Source organism: Panthera leo, chromosome C2, assembly GCF_018350215.1.
Source record: "Panthera leo isolate Ple1 chromosome C2, P.leo_Ple1_pat1.1, whole genome shotgun sequence".
Taxonomy (NCBI): Eukaryota; Metazoa; Chordata; class Mammalia; order Carnivora; family Felidae; genus Panthera; species Panthera leo.
Genome location: NC_056687.1, coordinates 54,352,836 through 54,372,968, shown reverse-complemented (window position 1 = coordinate 54,372,968; position 20,133 = coordinate 54,352,836). Strand labels below are relative to the sequence as shown.

Here is a 20,133-nt window from a genome sequence, read left to right as displayed (position 1 = left end):
AGACACTGAGGTGTTTTTCTTTTCTGTTTAAAGATATGACCTTAAGTATATTCTTGTATACAATCTGTCTTACTCATGAAGCAACTCTGACCACATCTTGTATACAAATTTTTTTAAAAATTGAAAAAATAATCTGAGGTTATTAAAAAAAAAAAGAAAAAGAAAAAGGTTATCACAGGGGAAAACAGGCCACCAAATGATCAGGTGGTCTAGAAATAGCTCAGTGTTGGAAAGTAGCCACACAGGAAGATACACATACAAAAAACACAGGAACTCTAGCTTTTATGATGAAACAAGGCACTTTGCTGTTGTTTTAAGATTCCACTTTTAATTAAATGTTGAGTTTAAGAACTACTGTGCTTTGTTAAAATAGACACTTAAATCTGTTTAAAATTAAAATAAGGAGGGGGAAATAAATTTAAAAGAAAGTAAAATTTTAATTTGGTTCTTTAGGGCAGCTAAATGCTTTTACAGCTGTCATTCTAGGGATCAGGAGGACTGGATGATTGCTTTCTAATAGAAATAAAAATGTTTTAGTTCAAATATAAAGTAAAATAGGAACATGCTCACCTGACGATTTATTTCAGTTATGTACCAATGTAACTTTGCTGTACAGATAATAAAACACAGACCAAAAAACTGCCATCATCCTTTACATTAATTTACACTTACATAATGTTATCTAGAACATCAAAAATATACAGATAGCATGCTTTCCCTTTACCAACAAGGCCTGTACTCAATTAAATTCTATAGCACTTTCCCTTCTTGGAAATCATACATCTAGCTGCTTTGGGATTATTGAAAATAGCAAAATCTCATGTGACAAGGACTAATGGAAAAACAGAAGAGGCTCCATGTTGAGGAAAAGCTTAAATTGTCCTTTAAAGACCCTGTAAGGATCCCTCAGATTCAAACAGCTAGGCACCATGTTTAAAAAAAAAAAAAAATTTAATGTTTATTTATTTTTGAGAGAGAGAGAGAAAGAGAGAGAGAGAGAGAGAGAGAGAGAGAGAGAGACAGAATTCAAAGCAGGGTCCAGGCTCTGAGCTGTCAGCACAGAGCCCGATGGGGGCCTGAACCCACGAACCATTGAGATCATGACCTGAGCCGAAGTCGGACACTTAACCGACTGAGCCACCCAGGCAGCCCTAGGCACCATGTTTTAATTAAAGGCAAACCTATTTGCTTTCATTGTGTTGTGAGAGATACCACTGGAAATATCACAACAGTGTTATCCACTATACATACACCATCTCAACAAGGCCATGACCATGGGTTACCAACATATGTCACAGACCCTCACAGAATGACACAAACTCAAGAAGGTGTTTTCTTTCCTTATTTTACTTTAAAAGAACATTGTTTTTGTAAAGCTGACCTGTAAAAATCTTGGTTGATGTCTAGGTCTCAGACAGTTCGATTTGTAGGTATGAAAGGCAGATAAATAAACTGTCAAAAATGGTATAAAAAACAGACATCTTTCATAGTTTTCGAAGGTTTCATAGCTTTATCTACAATTATTATTGGTTTGTGAAGAGCCATTGTATGAAAAACACCTACTGTTGTTGATTTAGAACTGGGAGCAAAAGCTGTGGAAGACAAACGATAATTAAAGGAATTCCGTTGCCAGCCAATCATCCATATAGTCTTTTATGATCCTGATGATAAAATGTTTTATTATGAAACACTGCAACTGATATAATCTGGAAAGTCCACAGGGCTCACCAAGACTGCTGGAAGGAGAACGAAACTACAGTTGTACAATGACAGCTAAAAGTAAGAGCCCTGCATTTTGATTCTTCTGGGATACATAGGAGGATCATTTTGGTGGTTTACCTAGAATTATACCATAGACACCTACATGACAACTACCTGAAGATTTTGTTTCCTCAGGATGCTATTATGTCAGACTGCATTTCTCCCCCCCCCTTTTTTTTTAATGTTTATTTATTTTTGAGAGCGAGAGACAGAGCATGACCACGGGAGGGGCAGAGAGAGAGGGAGACACAGAATCTGAAGCAGGCTCCAGGCTCTGAGCTGTCAGCACAGAGCCCGACACAGGGCTCGAACCCACGAACCGTGAGATCATGACCTGAGCCAAAGTTGGATGCTTAACCAACTGAGCCACCCAGGTGCCCATCAGACTGCATTTTTTAGTGTTCATATATGACAACACCACATGCTTTGTTACACTATGAATCACACACTGAATCACTAAGTTTTTCTTTTATTTTTTAAGGATCCTGCATACACTTTTCCCTTAATGGGTGCACCAATTTACAACAGTGCACAAGGGTTCCCTTTTCTCTACCTGTTCATCGGCACTTGTTCTTGCTGGTCTTTCTGATGATGTTCATTCTAAGAAGCTGAGGTGGTATCTCACTGTAGCTTTTTAATTTGCATTTTCCTATTGATTAGTGATGTTGAGTGTCTTTTGAAGTACCTAGTTGGTCATTTGTACATCTTCTTTGGATCAATGTCTATTCAGGTCCTCTACCCACTTTTTACTTGGGTTTTGTTTCTGTTTTTTACTACTGACTTGTAGGAATTACTTACAGATTTTTGGATATTTGGATTTTTTATTTTGTTGCTTGTGCTTTAGGTGTCACATCCAAAAGAGACCATTACCAAGACCTATGTCAAGGAGCTTTATTCCTATGTTTTCTTCTAGGATTTCCATAGTCTCAAATTTCATATTTAAGTCTTTAATCCATTTCAAGTTAATTTTTTATGGTTTAAGATATGGGTCCAGTTTCATTTATTTTTCCATGTGAATATCCAATTACTCCAGCACCATTTATTGAAAAGACGATCTTTTTTCCATTTAGTATTCTTGATTCCCTTGTCAGATATTGGTTGACTGTGTAAGTTTGGGTTTACTTATGGGACTCTGATTCCCTTCCATTGGTCTATATGTCTGTTTTTATGTCTTAATGACTATGGGTTTATAGCTTGAAATCAAAAAGTATGAGGCCCCCTCCTTTGTTCTCATTTCTCAGGATTTCTTCGGCTATTCAGGGTCTTTTGTGGCTCCATATAAATTGTAGGGGTGTCCTTTCTATTTCTGTAAAAACTGCCATTGGAATCTTGGTAGGGATTTCTTTATAGATGGCTTTCGGCTGTATTGTTTTAACAATATTAATTCTTTCAATCCATAAACGCAGAAAACCTTTCCATTTATTTGTGTCTTCTTCAATTTCTTTCATCAGTTTCTTGTAGTTTTTGAAGATCTTTTACCTACTTAAATTTATTATTATTTTATTGTTTTAACGCTATTGTAAATAGGATTGATTTAGTCCTTTTTCAGAATATCTGTCGTTAGTGTATAGAAACACTACTTATTTTTATATGTTAACCTCGTATCCTGCAACTTTACTGAATTCGTTGATTAGATCCAATAGTTTCTTGGTTAAGTCTTTAGGATTTTCCAAATATTAAGTCATGTCATCTGCAAACAGAAAATTTTACTTTTTTTTTCAAAACTTTTTTTTTCTTTATTTCTTCTTCTTGCCTACTGCTCTAGCTAGCACTTCTAGTATGATGATGAATAAGAGTGATGAGTAGACACAGTTGTCTTATTCCTGACCTTAAAGGAAAAGCTTCCAGCCTTTCACTATTATGAGGCACCTGTGGGCTTTCTCTATATGGCCTTTATCATGTTAAGATACCTTTCTTCTGTGACTAATTTGTTAAGAGTGTTTATTATGAATGGATGTTGGATTTCGTCAAGTGCTTTTTCTGGTCACATAGGTGTTGAACTATCCCTGCATCCCCAGGATAAATCCCACTTGATCATAGTGAATGATCTTTTTAATGTGCTGCTGGATTCAGTTTGCTAGTATTTTGAGAATTTTTGAATCTATTATTTGTCAGGAATATTGGTTTGTAGTTTTCTTTCCTAGTAGTGTCCCTTTCTGATTTTGGTATCAGAATAATGCTGGCTATCATAAAATGAGTTTGGGAATTGTCCCTCCTCTTTGATATTTTTGGGAGAGTTTGAGAAGAACTAGTGTTAATTCTTTAAATGTTTGGTAAAATTTACCAGGTAAGCCATCTGATCCTGGGCTTTCCTTCATTGGGAAATTTTTTATTACTAACTCAATCTCCTTACTCATAATTGGTCTATTAAGATTTTCTATTTTTTCCTAATTCAGTGCTGGTACGTTGTAGGTTTCTAAACATTTCTCCATTTCTCCTAGGTTGTCCAGTTTGTTGGCATATAGTTGTTCATAGTAGCCTCTACTGATCCTTTGTATTTCTGTGGTATCAGTTGCAATGTCTTTTTCATTTATAATTTTTTAAATTTGAGTCTTTTATATTTTTTCTGTGGTTAGTCTGGCTATAGGTTTATTTTTTCAAAGAACGAACTCTTAGTCTCATTAACTTTTTCTCTTGTTTTTCTGTTCTCTATTTCATTTATTTATGATCAAATCTGTCTTATTTCCCTTTTTCCACTAGCCTGAGCTCTGTTTTTCTTTCTCTAGTTTCTTAAGGCACAGAGTTAGGTTGTTCTGGGGATCTTTCTTGCTTCTTAATGTGGGCATTTGTTGCTATAAACTTCTCACTTAGAACTGCAAATTCTGCAGTGTTAGGTCTCCATTTTTCGTTCATCTCAAGAAACTTTTTTATTTCTCCTTTAATTTCTTCTTTGATCCATCGATTGTTCTATAGACTGTTGTTTAATTTTCATGAGTTTTTCAATTTTCCAGCTTTCCTCTTGCTTTTGATTTCTAGTTTCATGCCATTGTGGTCAGAAGACATTTGGTATGGTTTTAATTTTCTTGAATTCGCTAAGACTTGTTCTGTGGCAACACATGGTCTATTGTAGAAAATGTTCCATGTTTACATAGAAACAACCTACGTGTCCACTGATGGACGAATGAATAAAGAAGATGCGATTTAATATACACGTATATACACAATGATATATTATTCCGCCATAAAAAATGAGGGAATCCTACCATTTGTGAAGAAATGGATGCACACTGAAGGCATTATGCTAAGTGACATAAGTCAAAGAAAGATAAATGTTGTATGATCCTAGTTATATGTGGAATCTTAAAAAAAAGAAAATCACAAAGAAATCAGACTTGTGATTGGCAGAGAAACAGCGTGGAGGAAGGAAGAATTGGAGGAAAGGTGGTCACAGGTTTCCAATTACAAGATAAGAAAGTACTATGGATATAATGTACACCATTATACGTACAGCTGACACTGCTATATGACATACAGGAAAGTTGTTAAGAGAGTTAATTCTAAGAGTTCTAATCACAAGGAGAAATTTTTTCCCTCTTTTCCCTTTTCTTTTTTTATCCTATCTATAGGAGGAGATAGATGTTAGCTGAACCTACTGTAATCATTTCACAATATATGTAAATCAAACCATCAGTCTGTAGGTCTTAAACTTATACATTAATGTAGGTCAATTATTGGTCAATAAAACTGGATTAAAAAACTGGATTAAAAAGGTGTTAATCCCAATATTGCTCATCCTGCTTTCCCAGGTTCCCCATACTGTAAATGGTTCATGCTCTCATTTTGAAGAAAATTTGTTTATAATGAATAATGAAATAGGAACCATATAGCTCTATACCAACTTCATAGTTTCCACCCTGCTCAATCTCCCAACTTCATCCTGGAAAATTTCTCTCTTGATTACTGCACTGCAACAGCCAGGGAAGACAGAGCCATGTGCAGAATGAATGTAAGTACTTTATTTCATGGTAATAAATGCTCTAGCATTCCTTACCACCCAAAGAGTATTAAAGGCCCCATAACAAATGGGGCCATCTGGAAGTTTTCATTTGCCTGGGTCATACAGGAATGGGGACAGAAGGGGGATGGCGGGTAGAATGGGAATTCCCTCTAAGAAACAGTTGTCAGATTCATCTCAGACTTGTGATGGAACTGTTCATATTCTTGCCCTTGAGGTTTCAGATCCTCAAATGATCAACATTAATTATGGCTTTATAAGAACCCATGATAACTAAGATACTTACTAGGATAGCTAATAGTGTATATGCATGTTTAAGCTACTTTGTTACATTATAAAATGCCCTGACCTCTTAATCTCCACCTTGTGGTCTGCCTTTCCATAATGTCAATGCCAGAAATTCACATATATGTATGACTCTACTACTTGGTTCACACTTCCTTTAGTTATACATACACATTCTATGTATATCATGTTCCAAAACTTTCAGATATGCTATATTTGCAATGCTGCACACTGGTTATAAATTTTACTTCCTTCTCTCTCTTTCTCTCTGTAGATTATTTATTAAAAGTACTACCTAAATGTATTGCCTTATCCTTAAAAAAAAAAAAAACAAAAACAAAAAACAGGTAGAGGAGCACCTGGGTGGCTCCATCAGTTGGGTGTCTGACTCTTGATTACAGCTGAGGTCACGATCCCACAGTTTGTGGAATTGGGCCCTATGGTGGGCTCTGTGCTGACAGCACAGAGACTGCTGGGATTCTCTCTCTCTCTCCCTCTGCCCTTCTCCCTTGCTTGAGCTCTCTCCCTAAAAAAGAAAGAAAGGAAAAAAAAAAAAAAAGAACAGGTAGAAGATAGAAATAATGTCTAAACTCACCAGCCATTCCAAAGTTTAGCTGAGGCATTTCTTCGGTCTTTGCTTTCTTGGGGCTTGGCAAATCTCTTGAAGACTCAGATGGGAAGGCCCACAGTTTCTTTCGTGGATTAACAGTGGGTGTTGGGGATTTCACAGGCTTGTTTGTGGTAGGACACCATTTATAGCCAGGATTCGCTTTCATAAATGCATCTTTATACTATAAATAAAGAACAGATAAGATTTTAATTAATATATAGATTGAAAGTTTTAACAGACTTCATATCTCATCCCCCCTCCCCCATTACAAAATGAAGGAAAAATTACTTTCAATAACTTCTGTGGTTTTACTTATTGAATGGCAATCTCAGCATGCATTTAACTACTAGAAAGTTCATTTGTGGAAGAAGGGTACAGAGGCAGCACATTTGTTTCTTTCAACCCACATTTTTTTTTAAGCATCCAAAAAGCTGTCTTACCATGATTAAGAGGGAGTTATTTGTAAGGTAAAGACTGAAACATCAGAGTTCAAACCCTAGCACTATGTGACCAAAGAAGCAGAACATACCTCTCTGGGTCTCACCCTTAAGTTTCCATAAATTGAGAACAATATCACCAATATGTAGGGTTATTGTAAACAAGGGTGGGCAGCATGGCACCAACTTCAAAGTGGGTATCAGGTACACATTACAAACTGTAAGTCAATACCAGAGCCAGAAACCAGATTCTATTCACTGCTTAATTTGGTAAGTATGGAAAAAATTAAATCTGTGCTTTGACATACGGGTAAGGTAAATACAGGCACACTTAACAGAGCAAAGTGACCAGTTTGGGGATAAACAAGCTGAGATCAAGAGTGGGAGAAGGGGAACAAGGTAGGGAAAACTGATGTATAACTTTTTAGTTATTTGAAGACGCTGGGCCATGTAGAGGAAAGAGCACAAGCATACCTCAAAGATACTGTGGGTTTGCTTCCAGACTACCACAATAAAGGGAGTGTCCCAATAGAGCCAGTTGAATGGATTTTTTGGTTTCCCAATGTGTATAAAGGTTATGTTTACACTATACTACAGTCTATTAGGTGTACAGTAGCATTATTTTAAAAAATAATATAAATTTTTTCACGTTTATTATTTTTGAGAGAGAGAGAGCAGGGGAGGGGCAGAGAGAGAGGGAGACAGAGGATCTGAAGTGGGCTCTGAGCTGACAGGAGAGAGCCTGAGGTGGGCTTGAATTCACAAACTGTGAGACCATGACCTGAGTCCAAGCTGGACGCTTAACCAACTGAGCTGCCCAGGTGCCCCCCCTCCTTTCTTTTAATAGATAGAGAAAGAGCAAGCAGGGGAGAGGGGCAGAGGGAGAGAGGGAGAGAGACAGAGAGACAGAGACAGAGAGCGAGAGAGTGAGTGTGTGTTATGGAGGCTCAATGCTCAGCATGGAGCCCAATGTGGGACTTGATCCCACGACGCTGGGATCATGACCTGAGCTGAAATCAGGAGTCAGAAGCTCAACCGACAGAGCTACCCAGGCTCCTCAACAATGAAGTATCTTAATTAAAAGTACTTTGTTGCTAAGAAATGCTAACCATCATCTGAGCTTTCAGCAAGCTGTAATCAATCACTGATCACAGATCACCACAACAAACATAATAATGAAGAAGTTTGAAATATTGCAAGAATTACCAAAAGGTGGCAGAGACATGAAGTGAGCAAATGCTGTTGGAAAAAAAGGTGCCGACAGTCTTGCTGTAAAGAGCAATGCCATAAAACGTCATTTGGTAAAAAATGAAATATGTGTGAAGTATCAGCATAGTAGGATTTCGACTGCAAGTGTGAGCAGGCTAAGAGCTGCGATGTGTGGTGTTGCAGTTAATCCATCAGACTCTATGTCTTGGAGGTTTCAACCTTTACTGACAATATCCTCCCTTCCTCCCTTCCCCTTTACTTTTCTGTGACTGCCTCCTATAACTCTCCCAACTCTGATGCTTCTTTCCCCTTGTGTGACCATAGAACTAAATGAAATACATTCATTGCTATTCATTATATAGTGCTAAAAGTCATATCAACTAATAAAAATGTATTTTACATGTATTCAATTATATGTGACTAACTGCTGGAAACTTTACTAAATCAATACAACTGCTACAATCCCATAAGCTTGCCTTTTGAAATGGTCACACCATATGTAAAGTAAACTAATTTAGTATGCACTCCCAACAGCTTTTTATTTAACCCAACAGGAAAAACGGTTCTTTTATCCTTGGTATAAGAAAGCGTATATAATCCAAATAACCTTTTTCTATCTTTTCACTTTAAATCATATGAACAAAAACTGTACTGTAGGTAATACAATGTAAGTGTTCGTATGTTAATAATCAGTGGTTTAGAATTATCCCCAAATTACCTTAAGTCAAGTTTTCTGAATAAACTTTCTTTTTTTAAACTTAAAAGCTGTACATTTGCACATTGATACATGCGTACATGCAGAAGGAAGGCAGACACAAAATAATGGAAAAATACAGTTCCACGTTTCTAACAAAAATAATTAAAATAGGATGCAAGGCGAAAGAAACTAGAATTTACCACCAACAGCAGAATAGATTTGGAGGAATCAAATGTGATCTGAGAGACACCCTACTCTACTGCAGTCACCTGCATGGGGGATTCACATTTTAGGCTGAGGCAGACAAATAGCCTTGCCTCCCATCTGAAGGTGGAAAGTGACAAATGGTAGGGTGAGGTGCAAATGGAAGTAGCAGACACATGCATCATTACTGTGTCCAAGTAAAAGGCACATGGGCTGGGTTTGCCAGATGAACAGTCATCTGGACAAAGGTCACCACTCTATAAAATGACAAAAGACTTTCAAACAAATTAACACATTTGCCATGAGGGGAAAAAAATGTAGTTTTTAAAGAAGAAAGTCCCAGTTGTGACAAATGCTGGACTAGATGACAGACACTGGTTAAAAGCATGAATTAAAGTCTCTGCCTTCAAACTGTTTACAATCCACAATTAGTCACACAAACATACTATTTCTTTTTACATGTGGTTTGTAAGCATTCCCCTGGTTCAAGCATGAAAAATGATTCTTCAAAGGATCTGTAAAAGGGGAAGTGCCTATGGGTTGAAGAACAGAAGGCAAGAGAAAGGCATGGAGCATGTGGGGTTTTACGGAAAATGGTAACTGAGAATTCACTAGGAGGGTCAATACTCTGGTAACACCATATTAAGCTTGCAGATACTTGATGTAAATGAGCAGTAACAAGACAACATTCATTAGCTCAATCAGAAATATATTGAGCAAAAGCATTAAGAATGTGGGAGACAGAGAAAAGAACACACATTCCTTGTCTTTAGGAATTTAAAGCTTACATGGAGATGCCATAAATTCATGTAAAGACACACTTGAACACCAAATAAAGGCAGAGGCAGAAAGAGCCTTGGGGTATGAGGATGTCTGTCCTTGGAACTGGGCACTTCATCAATCACTTGCTCTGATTCAACTATAAGAAACAACAGAAAGGCTTAATCATTTGTTGTGGTGAGGTTATCAAGAAAGGGATTACAGACAAGGTTGAGTAATGGCAAAATGAAGGAAGACTGTATACAGTATGAAGCAAACAGCTGAGTGAAACTTTGCCTTCTGGTCAACTCCGTGACAAAAATCCATCATTACAGGATTTAAAGGGTCAAAGAGATACGCCCCATCCATCTGGATCTTTGGGACAGAGTTCTTCATGCTGGGCATGAGAGGGAAACCTGTTTTCATCCAAGAACATCAATCACACAGGCTATTGGTCTAATCTCGCAGATAACTAACCTCTTGCTAAAATACCGATTTTCAAAAATTTCCCATTAAAATAAAAATTCACATCATGGCTTCCAATTTTTTTCTTTAAATTTCCAATTGATTAGATAACCTAAGTGCATCTACTTTACAGACAGTTTATTATTTATACATGATGCTCAGCAAATGCGGGCTCTCTTCTCTCTGACCCCAACCACCACAACACTGTATTAGCAGTAATAACAAATCACTGTTATTCAGAGTGGTATTAAATACATACCCTTTGTCATGGTATTTTGCCAACTTCATATATGACAATGACATTACCATATACCAAAAAACAATACTCTATGTTAATATTTTAAAAATTGGGTCACAACATTAACTATTTTTCTGGATCATTTATAAGAAAGGAAATTTGACCCTAAAAAGCACCTTAATGTTAATGAAAACTGTACTAACTGTTCTCCAATTATTTGTTTTTAATGGTGGTTGGGGGAGGTGCCATCTAAAATCCAGTAATATTTCTAGCTATTATTGCAGTCTAGATTTTCTTCAGCACAGTGAAAAGAGAATGGCAACCTTGGTGAGGTCCAGGAATAAAGAATCCTGTAAATGTCTATACAAATAAAGACAGCTGAGAGGCACCTGGGTGGCTCAGTGGTTTGAGGGTCTGACTCTTGATTTCGGCTCAGGTCATGATCTCACAGTTCATGGGATTGAGCCCCACTTGAGGCTCAGGGCTGACAGTGCGGAACCTACTTGGGATATTCTCTCTCTCTCTCTCTCTCCCTCTCTCTCTGCTTCTCTACCCGCCCCCCCCCCCCCCAAATAAACAAACAAACAAATAACAAAGACAGCTGATTCTGGTGCAAATATGAGAAATACTACTATGATAAAAAAACAAAACAAAACAAAAAACAAACAAAAACAACAAACAAAAACAAACCTACCAGAACTGTGGAGATAAAAATTATCTGATTTTTTAAAAAAGAGATAGAACATATTTTTTATTTTATAACACTGCAGGGGTCTAAGTGACCCCCAGCATAATAAATTTTGAAACAGTTGTATCTCTTCAAGGGGGCAGCAGAAATCACATTACCCAAGGGTGGAAGAGGGAAGGGAGATACTTGAGAAGTGGCACCAATCTGTACAGTCTTAGTTCCAGGAGTTCTAACTCTAAAATTGTTCACTTAGGGGCACCTGGGTGGCTCAGTCGGTTAAGCGGCCAACTTCAGCTCAGGTCATGATCTCACGGTCCGTGAGTTTGAGCCCGGCGTCGGGCTCTGTGCTGACAGCTCAGAGCCTGGAGCCTGTTTCAGATTCTGTGTCTCCCTCTCTCTGACCCTCCCCCGTTCATGCTCTGTCTCTCTCTGTCTCAAAAATAAATAAACGTTAAAAAAAAAATTTACAAAATTGTTCACTTAGATAATAAAACTCAACAGCACTATGTGACCTGAATTATTTTTACTAGGTATTTTTAATAGGGAGAAAACTAGACTATATTATGTGACAGAACACTGAATTAAGTTTATGGTTTTGACAGAATAAAAATATTTTAAGTCATACATTAACCTGTAAGACTTTCATGATAAAGCCACTCCAATAAAAATTATATATGTCAAAAAGTGACTTGAATAAGTGACCAGGGAATTGTTTGGTTCTACTATAGGGTTATAAAGGAAAAATTGAGTTGGCTGTGGATATGGTTACCTAAATTGGCTGTAAAGATTATCATGGCAAGATTAGTTCATTTTCATATGTAAATTTTTAAAAGGACTACTTTACTCCAATGTAGGTAAATCAGGGGAAAAGTAAATTTAACTAGCACAAATTTCAGAATTTCTTTTAAAATATAATTTTTTTAGGGACAGCTGGGTGGCTCAGTAGGTTAAGTGTCTGACTCTTGACCTTGGCTCAGGTCATGATCTCCTGGTTCGTGAGATTGAGCCCTGCGTCAGGCCTGCTTGGGATTCTCTCTCTCTCCCTCTCAGTCTCTGCCCTTCCCCTGCTTATGTTCCTCCCCACCTCTGGAAATAAATAAATAAACTTTTAAAATAAGTGAATTAAATAAAATAAATGAATTAATTAAAGTAATTTTGTTAATTTTTAAAAAGTAGATAGGGATCTGGGTAAATAAAACATTATTTGATTTCTGAAAATGTATTACTAAATTCATACATTAACTAATTTGAATTGTAAAATGTGTGTTTTCTTCTAAAATATGTGCTCACTAAGGCATACTAATTTAGATTTTCTCTTTACAAAATAATTTGCAGCATGAATTTGTAATTTTTCAAACAGTACAAAAATTAATTTTTATCCACATCCCTTGAATGATCATCAATTTCAAAGTAATCAAGAGTTACTATAGTAACATCTTACAGGATATTGGAGTATTAGGTCCCTCCATCAATCTAAAAATTAATATCTGAAACCAATACCAAAATGAGTTCTAAGAGACTCAGTTTAAATTCTCAATATATCACTTGCTGTGGGATCTATTTTTTGTCACTAGTCATGGGTTCCTTATAAAGTCCTTATAATTTTATTTGATTTGAATATTTAACTGTTAGTGTTTACTAACTAAAAGGACTGATATTTCCAAAATCAAGTAGTTACCTCACTTTACACATCTATCTGGTTAGAGGCTATCAATCACACTGAATAGTATCTGCAAGTTGAGCAAATGATGTAATTAGTTTTGTTGGTTCTTGTGTTTCAGCTTTGTGTTTTAGTAGGCTTTCATTGTGTTAACATGCCCTGATAAAAATAGTAAATAATTACTTTGTAAAGAAGTATCAAATACAGACAAACTTAAGTTTTCTTATCAGGAATAAAAACTATACTACCATTTTAGAGGTGCCCGGATGGCTCAGTGGGTTAAGCATCTGACTCTTGGTTTTGGCTCAGGTCACAATCTCACAGTTTGTGGGTGAACCCCCACATTGGGCTCTATGCTGACAGTGTGGAGCCTGCTTGGGATTCTCTCTCTCTCTCTCTCTCTCTCTCTCTCTCTCTCTCTGCTCCTCCCTCGGTTGTGCATTTTCTCTCTCTCTCAAAATAAATAAACTTAAAACAAAAAACTACCATTTATAGCATTTTAAGCTCTACAACAGAATGCTTGTATGTACACGCTTTATTTGCATTTTACTCAACTCTATGAGGGCAGGCATCTTTATTGACCTTTTACAGAGCTGGAAACTCAGAAAGGTCTGAGAAGGGAGAAAGCCAAGTATGAGAGCTCAAGCTCTATTACTACTAACTTGCATCCTTGGATAAATCACATAACTGTTCTGGATCTCAGTGTCATCTTTAGCTTCTGCAAACAACCCCCCCCCCCCCCCCCCGCGAAAAAAAACAAAACAAAAAAAAACAAAAAACACCTACCTTCTGGGATTATTCTAAGTTAAATATTTATAAAAGAACTCTGGGAAGAATAAAGCAATATTCAAAAGTTGATTATTATCATCTCAAAAATAAACATTTAAATATTTTTTTCTAATGCAGTGAGAAAGTCCTGATATCTGGAATATAGGAATGACAAAGGTCTCAGAAACAAGGCCTATTGTGAAGCATGGAGTCCCATGTCTTTGGTTTAATTACCCACATCCCCCAAAAGTAGTGGGGACCCTAATTACTCAGAAAATCCCCTATAAAATAAGTCATTTCATTAGACATAGCCAAAAATGACTGGCACAGAGGACAGAAATGTCAATTGGCCGCTGAGGGTGGACCCAAAAGCTTTCTCATGGAAAAGCAAAGAGGAAATTCAAAAGAAGAGTTAAGAATTATTTAATACACACGGGCACCGGGGAGGCTTAGTCAGTTAAGTGGCTGGACTCTTGATCTCAGCTCAGGTCATGATCTCACAGTTTCTGAGATTGAGCCCTAAGGTGGGCTCCATGCTGACAGCGAGGAGCCTGCTTGGGATTCTCTCTCTCCCTCTCCCTCTCGCCACACGCTCTCTCTCTCTCTCTCTCAATATAAATGAATAAACTTAAAAAAAAAGAATCACTTAACATATGGAGAAAAATGTGACTGTAACTTAACTGTTCACATAGGTCTCACCAAATTACAAATTATAAAGTAATTGTTGTTTGGGATAAATGTGTTGAATTTTCAAAAAAATTCAAAAGGCATTCTGAATGCTTTAAGTAAGGACACATATAAACAAAATTTTAAATAAAGTTCCCAGGATAAATATATAAGATAAAGTGTTTAAGGGAACAGCAAAGTTTCATCCCCCTGGAAATCACTTATGTGTAACACCAGTTTCTCAAGGATGCTGGAAAAATGAGGTTCCACTCTAGTTTAGTAGTATGCAAGGTGCCACAGTATGCTTCTAAGAATTCAGACACTGTGAAGTACATGATATGTGATAGTAAACAAAAATTCTCTCCACAGTTATAATGTATGAGAAAATCAGAGTCTACCTTCTTTGGAGAAGAATCCATTTCTAATAAAGCCAAGCAAGCGAATAAGCAGGTTAGTTTTATCTTAAATATGAAGCAAGAACTAATTGCTAAAAACTCCATGGAGTTTTATAGTGACGAGAATCTTTGCTAGAGTACCGATGGCAACAGATACCAACATTTACAAAAGGCTATTATAGTTTACCTTCACGTTGCATTTTATTGCATTTAATTCCATCACTGTTTTATTGACATACAACTGAACCTTCAAACTTGTCAGCCTGGTCTCATGCTTTTTGTCTTTACATCATCATTTCCTGTTAGTTACACATATTCTAAGCTCAGGGGTAAAACAACCTTTCTTGTTCCTGAAACTGTTCTTACTATCCCACATCTGCCTTTATCCCTGCCTTTCTCTCTGAATCCTATACTAAATCCTACGACAGATTCCATCAATTCCATAAAGCCTTTTCTGAAATATCCCTACTGCCCCCAGCACAAGCAGACTTTTCCCATTACAACTGTGACATTTTATTACTCCCATTGTTTTAAGTTTATTTATTTTGAGAGAGACAGAGATAGTACGAATGGAGAAGGGGCAGACAGAGAGAAAGAGAGAGAGAGAATTCCAAGCAGGCTCTGTGCTATCAGCAGGGCTCGAACACACAAACCACAAGACCATGACCTAAGATGAAACCAAGAGTCAGATGCTTAACCAATTGAGCCCATGCACTCTATTGTTACCATTTTTTGCCATAATTACTCAAAACTCTTATCTCATAGGCATCTAAGTGAGCAAGATATATGAAGAGTATGGGAGTCAAACAGTCAAGAGTATCCCAGCACCACAGTGCATGACTGATGAAGATATTAACTCCCAAGAGCCTTAGATCCCTGCTCTGAAGAATGGGGAAAATCATTACTGACTTAACAGGTTTGTGCTTATGTAAAACATCAAGCTTGGAATGAACCAATTAATCAATAAATGCATGCATTTTGCCTCATGCCCCTGATCCTACAAAAAAGAAGGGATGGGGTATTACAAAGTCACTCAAAACTATTTTTAACTTTCCAGATCTTCTCCTCTTCTTTGCACTGACTCTGCTCTTCCTGAAGGTCTAGTATGCAATCTTCTAAAATGAATGTAAATTAATTAATTATGATCATTAGTTTAAGTGACAAGTGGAAGGTTCCAGCAATTCTTTGGGAAAAAATGCAGACTTGTAGTTCTGTATTTGTAAGAGTATGGACATAAAGATGTGAAAAGGAAAAGGAAGGCTGTTTCTGTGTCCCTAACAAGCAGTCAGTCACACAGTTAGAAGTTAGAGCTTGGGAGCATCCACAACACTGTACCATCATGCACACTGCTGAATTGAAGAAAACAACCCAGGTTATATCCTTAAGATAGTATTTTTTAAAATTACTTATAACCAGTTATTGCTCTAATGAGATTCATCAGAGAACATGAAACCCTCATTCAACCCTCCCCCCGCCCTTTTTTTTTTCAACAATGCAAACTAGTACCGGGCAGTAATTCAAGAAACTGAAAACAAATCCCACAATGGGTATTTCCTCTCACCAGATGCACTAAAATAGAAGATAATCAGGAGCAAGAAAAGCGTCAGAGAAAGTTTTAACAGATAAAAAAAATAAACTCTCCAAAGCTGTATTACTTACTAATCACTTCTGTTTTAAAAATATATCCCTTTTTAAGTACTCACATTCACACAAAAACTATACTGATAGAATATGTCTTCTTCCTTTAGAGAACACACTTAAAATTTGGTGTTTAAAATGAAGAGGTTACACATATGAAACTTTTAAAAATGCCTGCCTGGGAGTGAGGGCCTTGAGGAACGGAGACCTTATTCGTCACTAGCAACCACCACAAGACCTGGTATACTCAAGTCACTCGATAAGCTTTTGTTGCTTAAGCTGACATTGCAGTTAAGGCTGCAATATTAACACACAAAAAAGCATCAGCACAATTACGTGCACTTTAATGTAATTTCAAAACCATTTAGCAAATAAATTGAAACAAGTCAGTATCACTTATGGCTAGAAACCAATTATATAATAATTCGGAAAGTAGCTGAACCTTCCACACTTTTAACTACAAATGAGAGCAGTTCGTAAGAGCAACTGGAAACGAGGCAAATTGCAAGGTGGAAGATCCACCCCCACCTGTAGTAGATTGCAGGAGGCCACCCTAACAGATTTCATTACAGTGCCACCAGGACAAATATTGTGAACCTAAGTAAGTAATTAGCAAGAGATTTCCTGTATGAAAATAATACTTCCTCCTCTTAAAAGTGGCCACCTATTGGGTTTGTAAATTAGCGGTACTTAAGAAAAGGCAAACAATATACTTAGGATAGGCTGCATGTTATCAAAAAACAGCAATCCAAAAACAAACTCAAGTGTTTAATTATAGGAAGCTAATGCGGCTCCCTATGAGGTTTTAGATAATTGTTTATTTTACCATATAAACATGACTATAAAAAAATCTAAGGCCATTTACTGGGAAAGTGCTACTATTAATTACTGTTATACTAGCTGAAATCTACTGAAACATTTAAAATCATGTGGGCTACTGGAATTGATTTTAATTTTCCAGGTGCCCCACATAGTTGAAATCCTGTCTTTAACAACAGCCAATTGACAAAGTCTGTGCCATCATTAATTACATAACAACTATGCTAATCATATACTCTGGATTCAAATATCCTTTAACATTGCATAAGAAATATTTATGTTACATGTTAGCCTGATAAACAACTCAATAAAACCACAGCAATTGGAAGAATTATTTTCCCACATACTGAGATGTCTAATAAAATGTGTCACTTGAAACTCTGTATTTTTGTCCCCTGCTGGTTCAACTTTTCATAGAACTTAACCAAATGTTTGGGTGGCAGGGGTTTTCATGAATCAAGATTGTTAGCAAGCTACAAGGTTGAAGGAACAATGTGAGAATTACTCCTTTCAAGTTTAACCTAACAACCATATTGCTTTGCTTTTCCTTCACTTGCTAAATCCATTACATAATACATTTAAAAAGCATGATGAATTCACATTAATTTCAGAGTAATTTAACAACAGACTGGTATACAGTTTTTGAAGGAATTTAGTCACTGATAGGGTTTCAGAATTGATTAATGTCCCACCTCTCGAAACAGCCTTCCTGCATGGAAGTGTTTCTGTGTATACAGTGTTTACATGCCTGCACATACCACAATTTATCATGTTTCACTGCCGTGCATTCCTTTACTGGTTTTAAATATGCATGCTGCAATACCTACAGAACAGAAATAAGTCAAAGGCACAATAATGGTGCTTATTACAAAAAAAGGAGGTGGAAAGGATATAAATTGGTGTCCAATTTCCTCATTCTAAGAACATTAAAAAAAAAAAGGGGGGCTGAGACCCAGAAATTGACTTAGATACTGTCACAAGGTTATTTAGCATTAGGACTAGATCAAGACTTTTTCCCATGACACAACTAGAGTAACCTAAGATTATTATCTTTACCATGGGCATTCTGAGAGCAGAAGCTGGGTTCCTAGAAAAAAAATTTTTAAACCCATCATTCATAATAAATAAATTACCATTCATAAAAATCAACCCTCTACATCAATCCGTGAAGTATATGCAATGAAAAAACTTGGTAATTAATTGTTCTTGGCACCTCCACCAGCATTTGCAAGGTGGACTTGGAATTCAGGAATAGGAAAAAAGCTCTTATGTTTTCACTGAACACTTGCTTCAGGATTCACCTTTGTGCTGCTAGACCTTCAGCAGAGACTCCACATTTGCTGACAGGGGTATGAGATTGGTTGCTCACAGCCACCATTAAACCTTGTCATTGTAACCTACCTCCTTGGCCATGTCTGTGTATTTCTGCTTTTCCTTTGGATCTAGAACAGCCCACCAATCAGCCAGTATCTTGGTAGCACCTCGGTTATCAAGCCGGGGGTGTTCCTGTCGTACAAGGGAGCGATGACGTTTGCAAAATAAGAGAAATGCATTCATTGGTCTCCGGGCTCGCTGTTCTGGTGATTCATCATCAGTCTCACCAACATCTTGCTCTAGGCCATCGGCCCCAAGAAGTTGAACCTATTACCAACCAAAACAAAAGCCAGATGTTTAACACATCCTGGACAATTTTGCTTTAACAATCAGTTTGGCTTTCAAATTGTATTTTTTTACCTTCATTTAAACAACTTACAAATTGGAAAAAAATTAATCATCAACCACTATTAGTGGTTGATAACCAACTTACAATGCCTTCTGCTTAGTTTCTATAGCAACCTGTGCATGTCTCTATTACAGAATATATCATGTTATAATTGCTAACATTTTCCCCCTCACTAAACAGTGAACTCTTTGAGGACAAAAGTTATTTACCTGTACAACCACGGCATCTAGTTCAATGGCTGGTACAACATCAGTACCTAACTAATAAATAAATAAATAAACTCAATAAATAAATAAACTCATGCTGTGATATATGCGTCTCAAGATTAACAACAACATTTACACACACACAAAAATATATGAATATTAGTTGTTTCTCCTGTTTGGAAAGTGCTTTTCTACAGCTAATAATGTGAAAGTGTTTAACATAAAAGTAGGTAATAAAAATGTAATGTATGCACATCACAAGTGGAGCCTCCTATTGTAAAAATCAAAATAGACATTTAACATTATTTGAAGGAGGAACTATGTAGTAAATTTTCAAGTCTGTAAATATCATTTAGTGAAATGCTATGATGACAGGAGTAAATTCACTTGGGCTTAAACCTTCAAAATAGATTCTGAATCCCCCCTTTTCCTCAGCATTTCATTCAATTCCCGGTCTTCAAGGACTTCCACAAAGCTCTGATCCCGCCCATCCCATCTGTGTAACTGTCATTCCCACTGCCTGAGCCTATGGCCTAGTCTTTCTGCTTCCTTTTTTTTTTTTTTTAATTTTTAAAAATGCTTATTATTTTTGAGAGAGAGACAGACAGAGAGAGAGAACAAGTTGGGTAGGGGAAGAGAGAAGGGGGGGGCAGGGGATCCAAAGCAGGCTCTGCACTGACAGCAGCCAGACTGATTTGGGGCTCAAACTCATGAACCATGAGTTTGTGACCTGAACCGAAGTTGGACACTCAACAGACTGAGCCATGCAAGTGCCCCAGGCCTAGTCTTTCTGCTTCTAATCTCTTTCGGTACTTCTTGCACATGGCTGCAGATACCTCTGATCACAGAACCTTAGAATATATTAGGACTGTTAAATATCTTCTAAGGCTAAAATATGATTCTATGAGATTTCTTGAAAACAGTACAACCACAAACAGAAGTCCAGAAGG

General features: G+C 36.9%; 1 protein-coding gene across 7 annotated transcripts in view; it reads right to left on the bottom strand.

Moving 5' to 3' along the window:
• Positions 1-20,133, bottom strand: part of BBX (BBX high mobility group box domain containing) — a 282,183-nt gene that overhangs the window by 78,911 nt on the left and 183,139 nt on the right. For all 7 annotated transcript variants that reach the window (XM_042955358.1, XM_042955354.1, XM_042955353.1 and 4 more), the window contains 2 exons: positions 18,656-18,895; positions 6,597-6,792 (listed from right to left, as the gene is read on the bottom strand). In XM_042955358.1, coding sequence (XP_042811292.1) covers positions 6,597-6,792; positions 18,656-18,895 — 436 coding nt within the window. The remainder of the gene's footprint in view (positions 1-6,596; positions 6,793-18,655; positions 18,896-20,133) is intronic.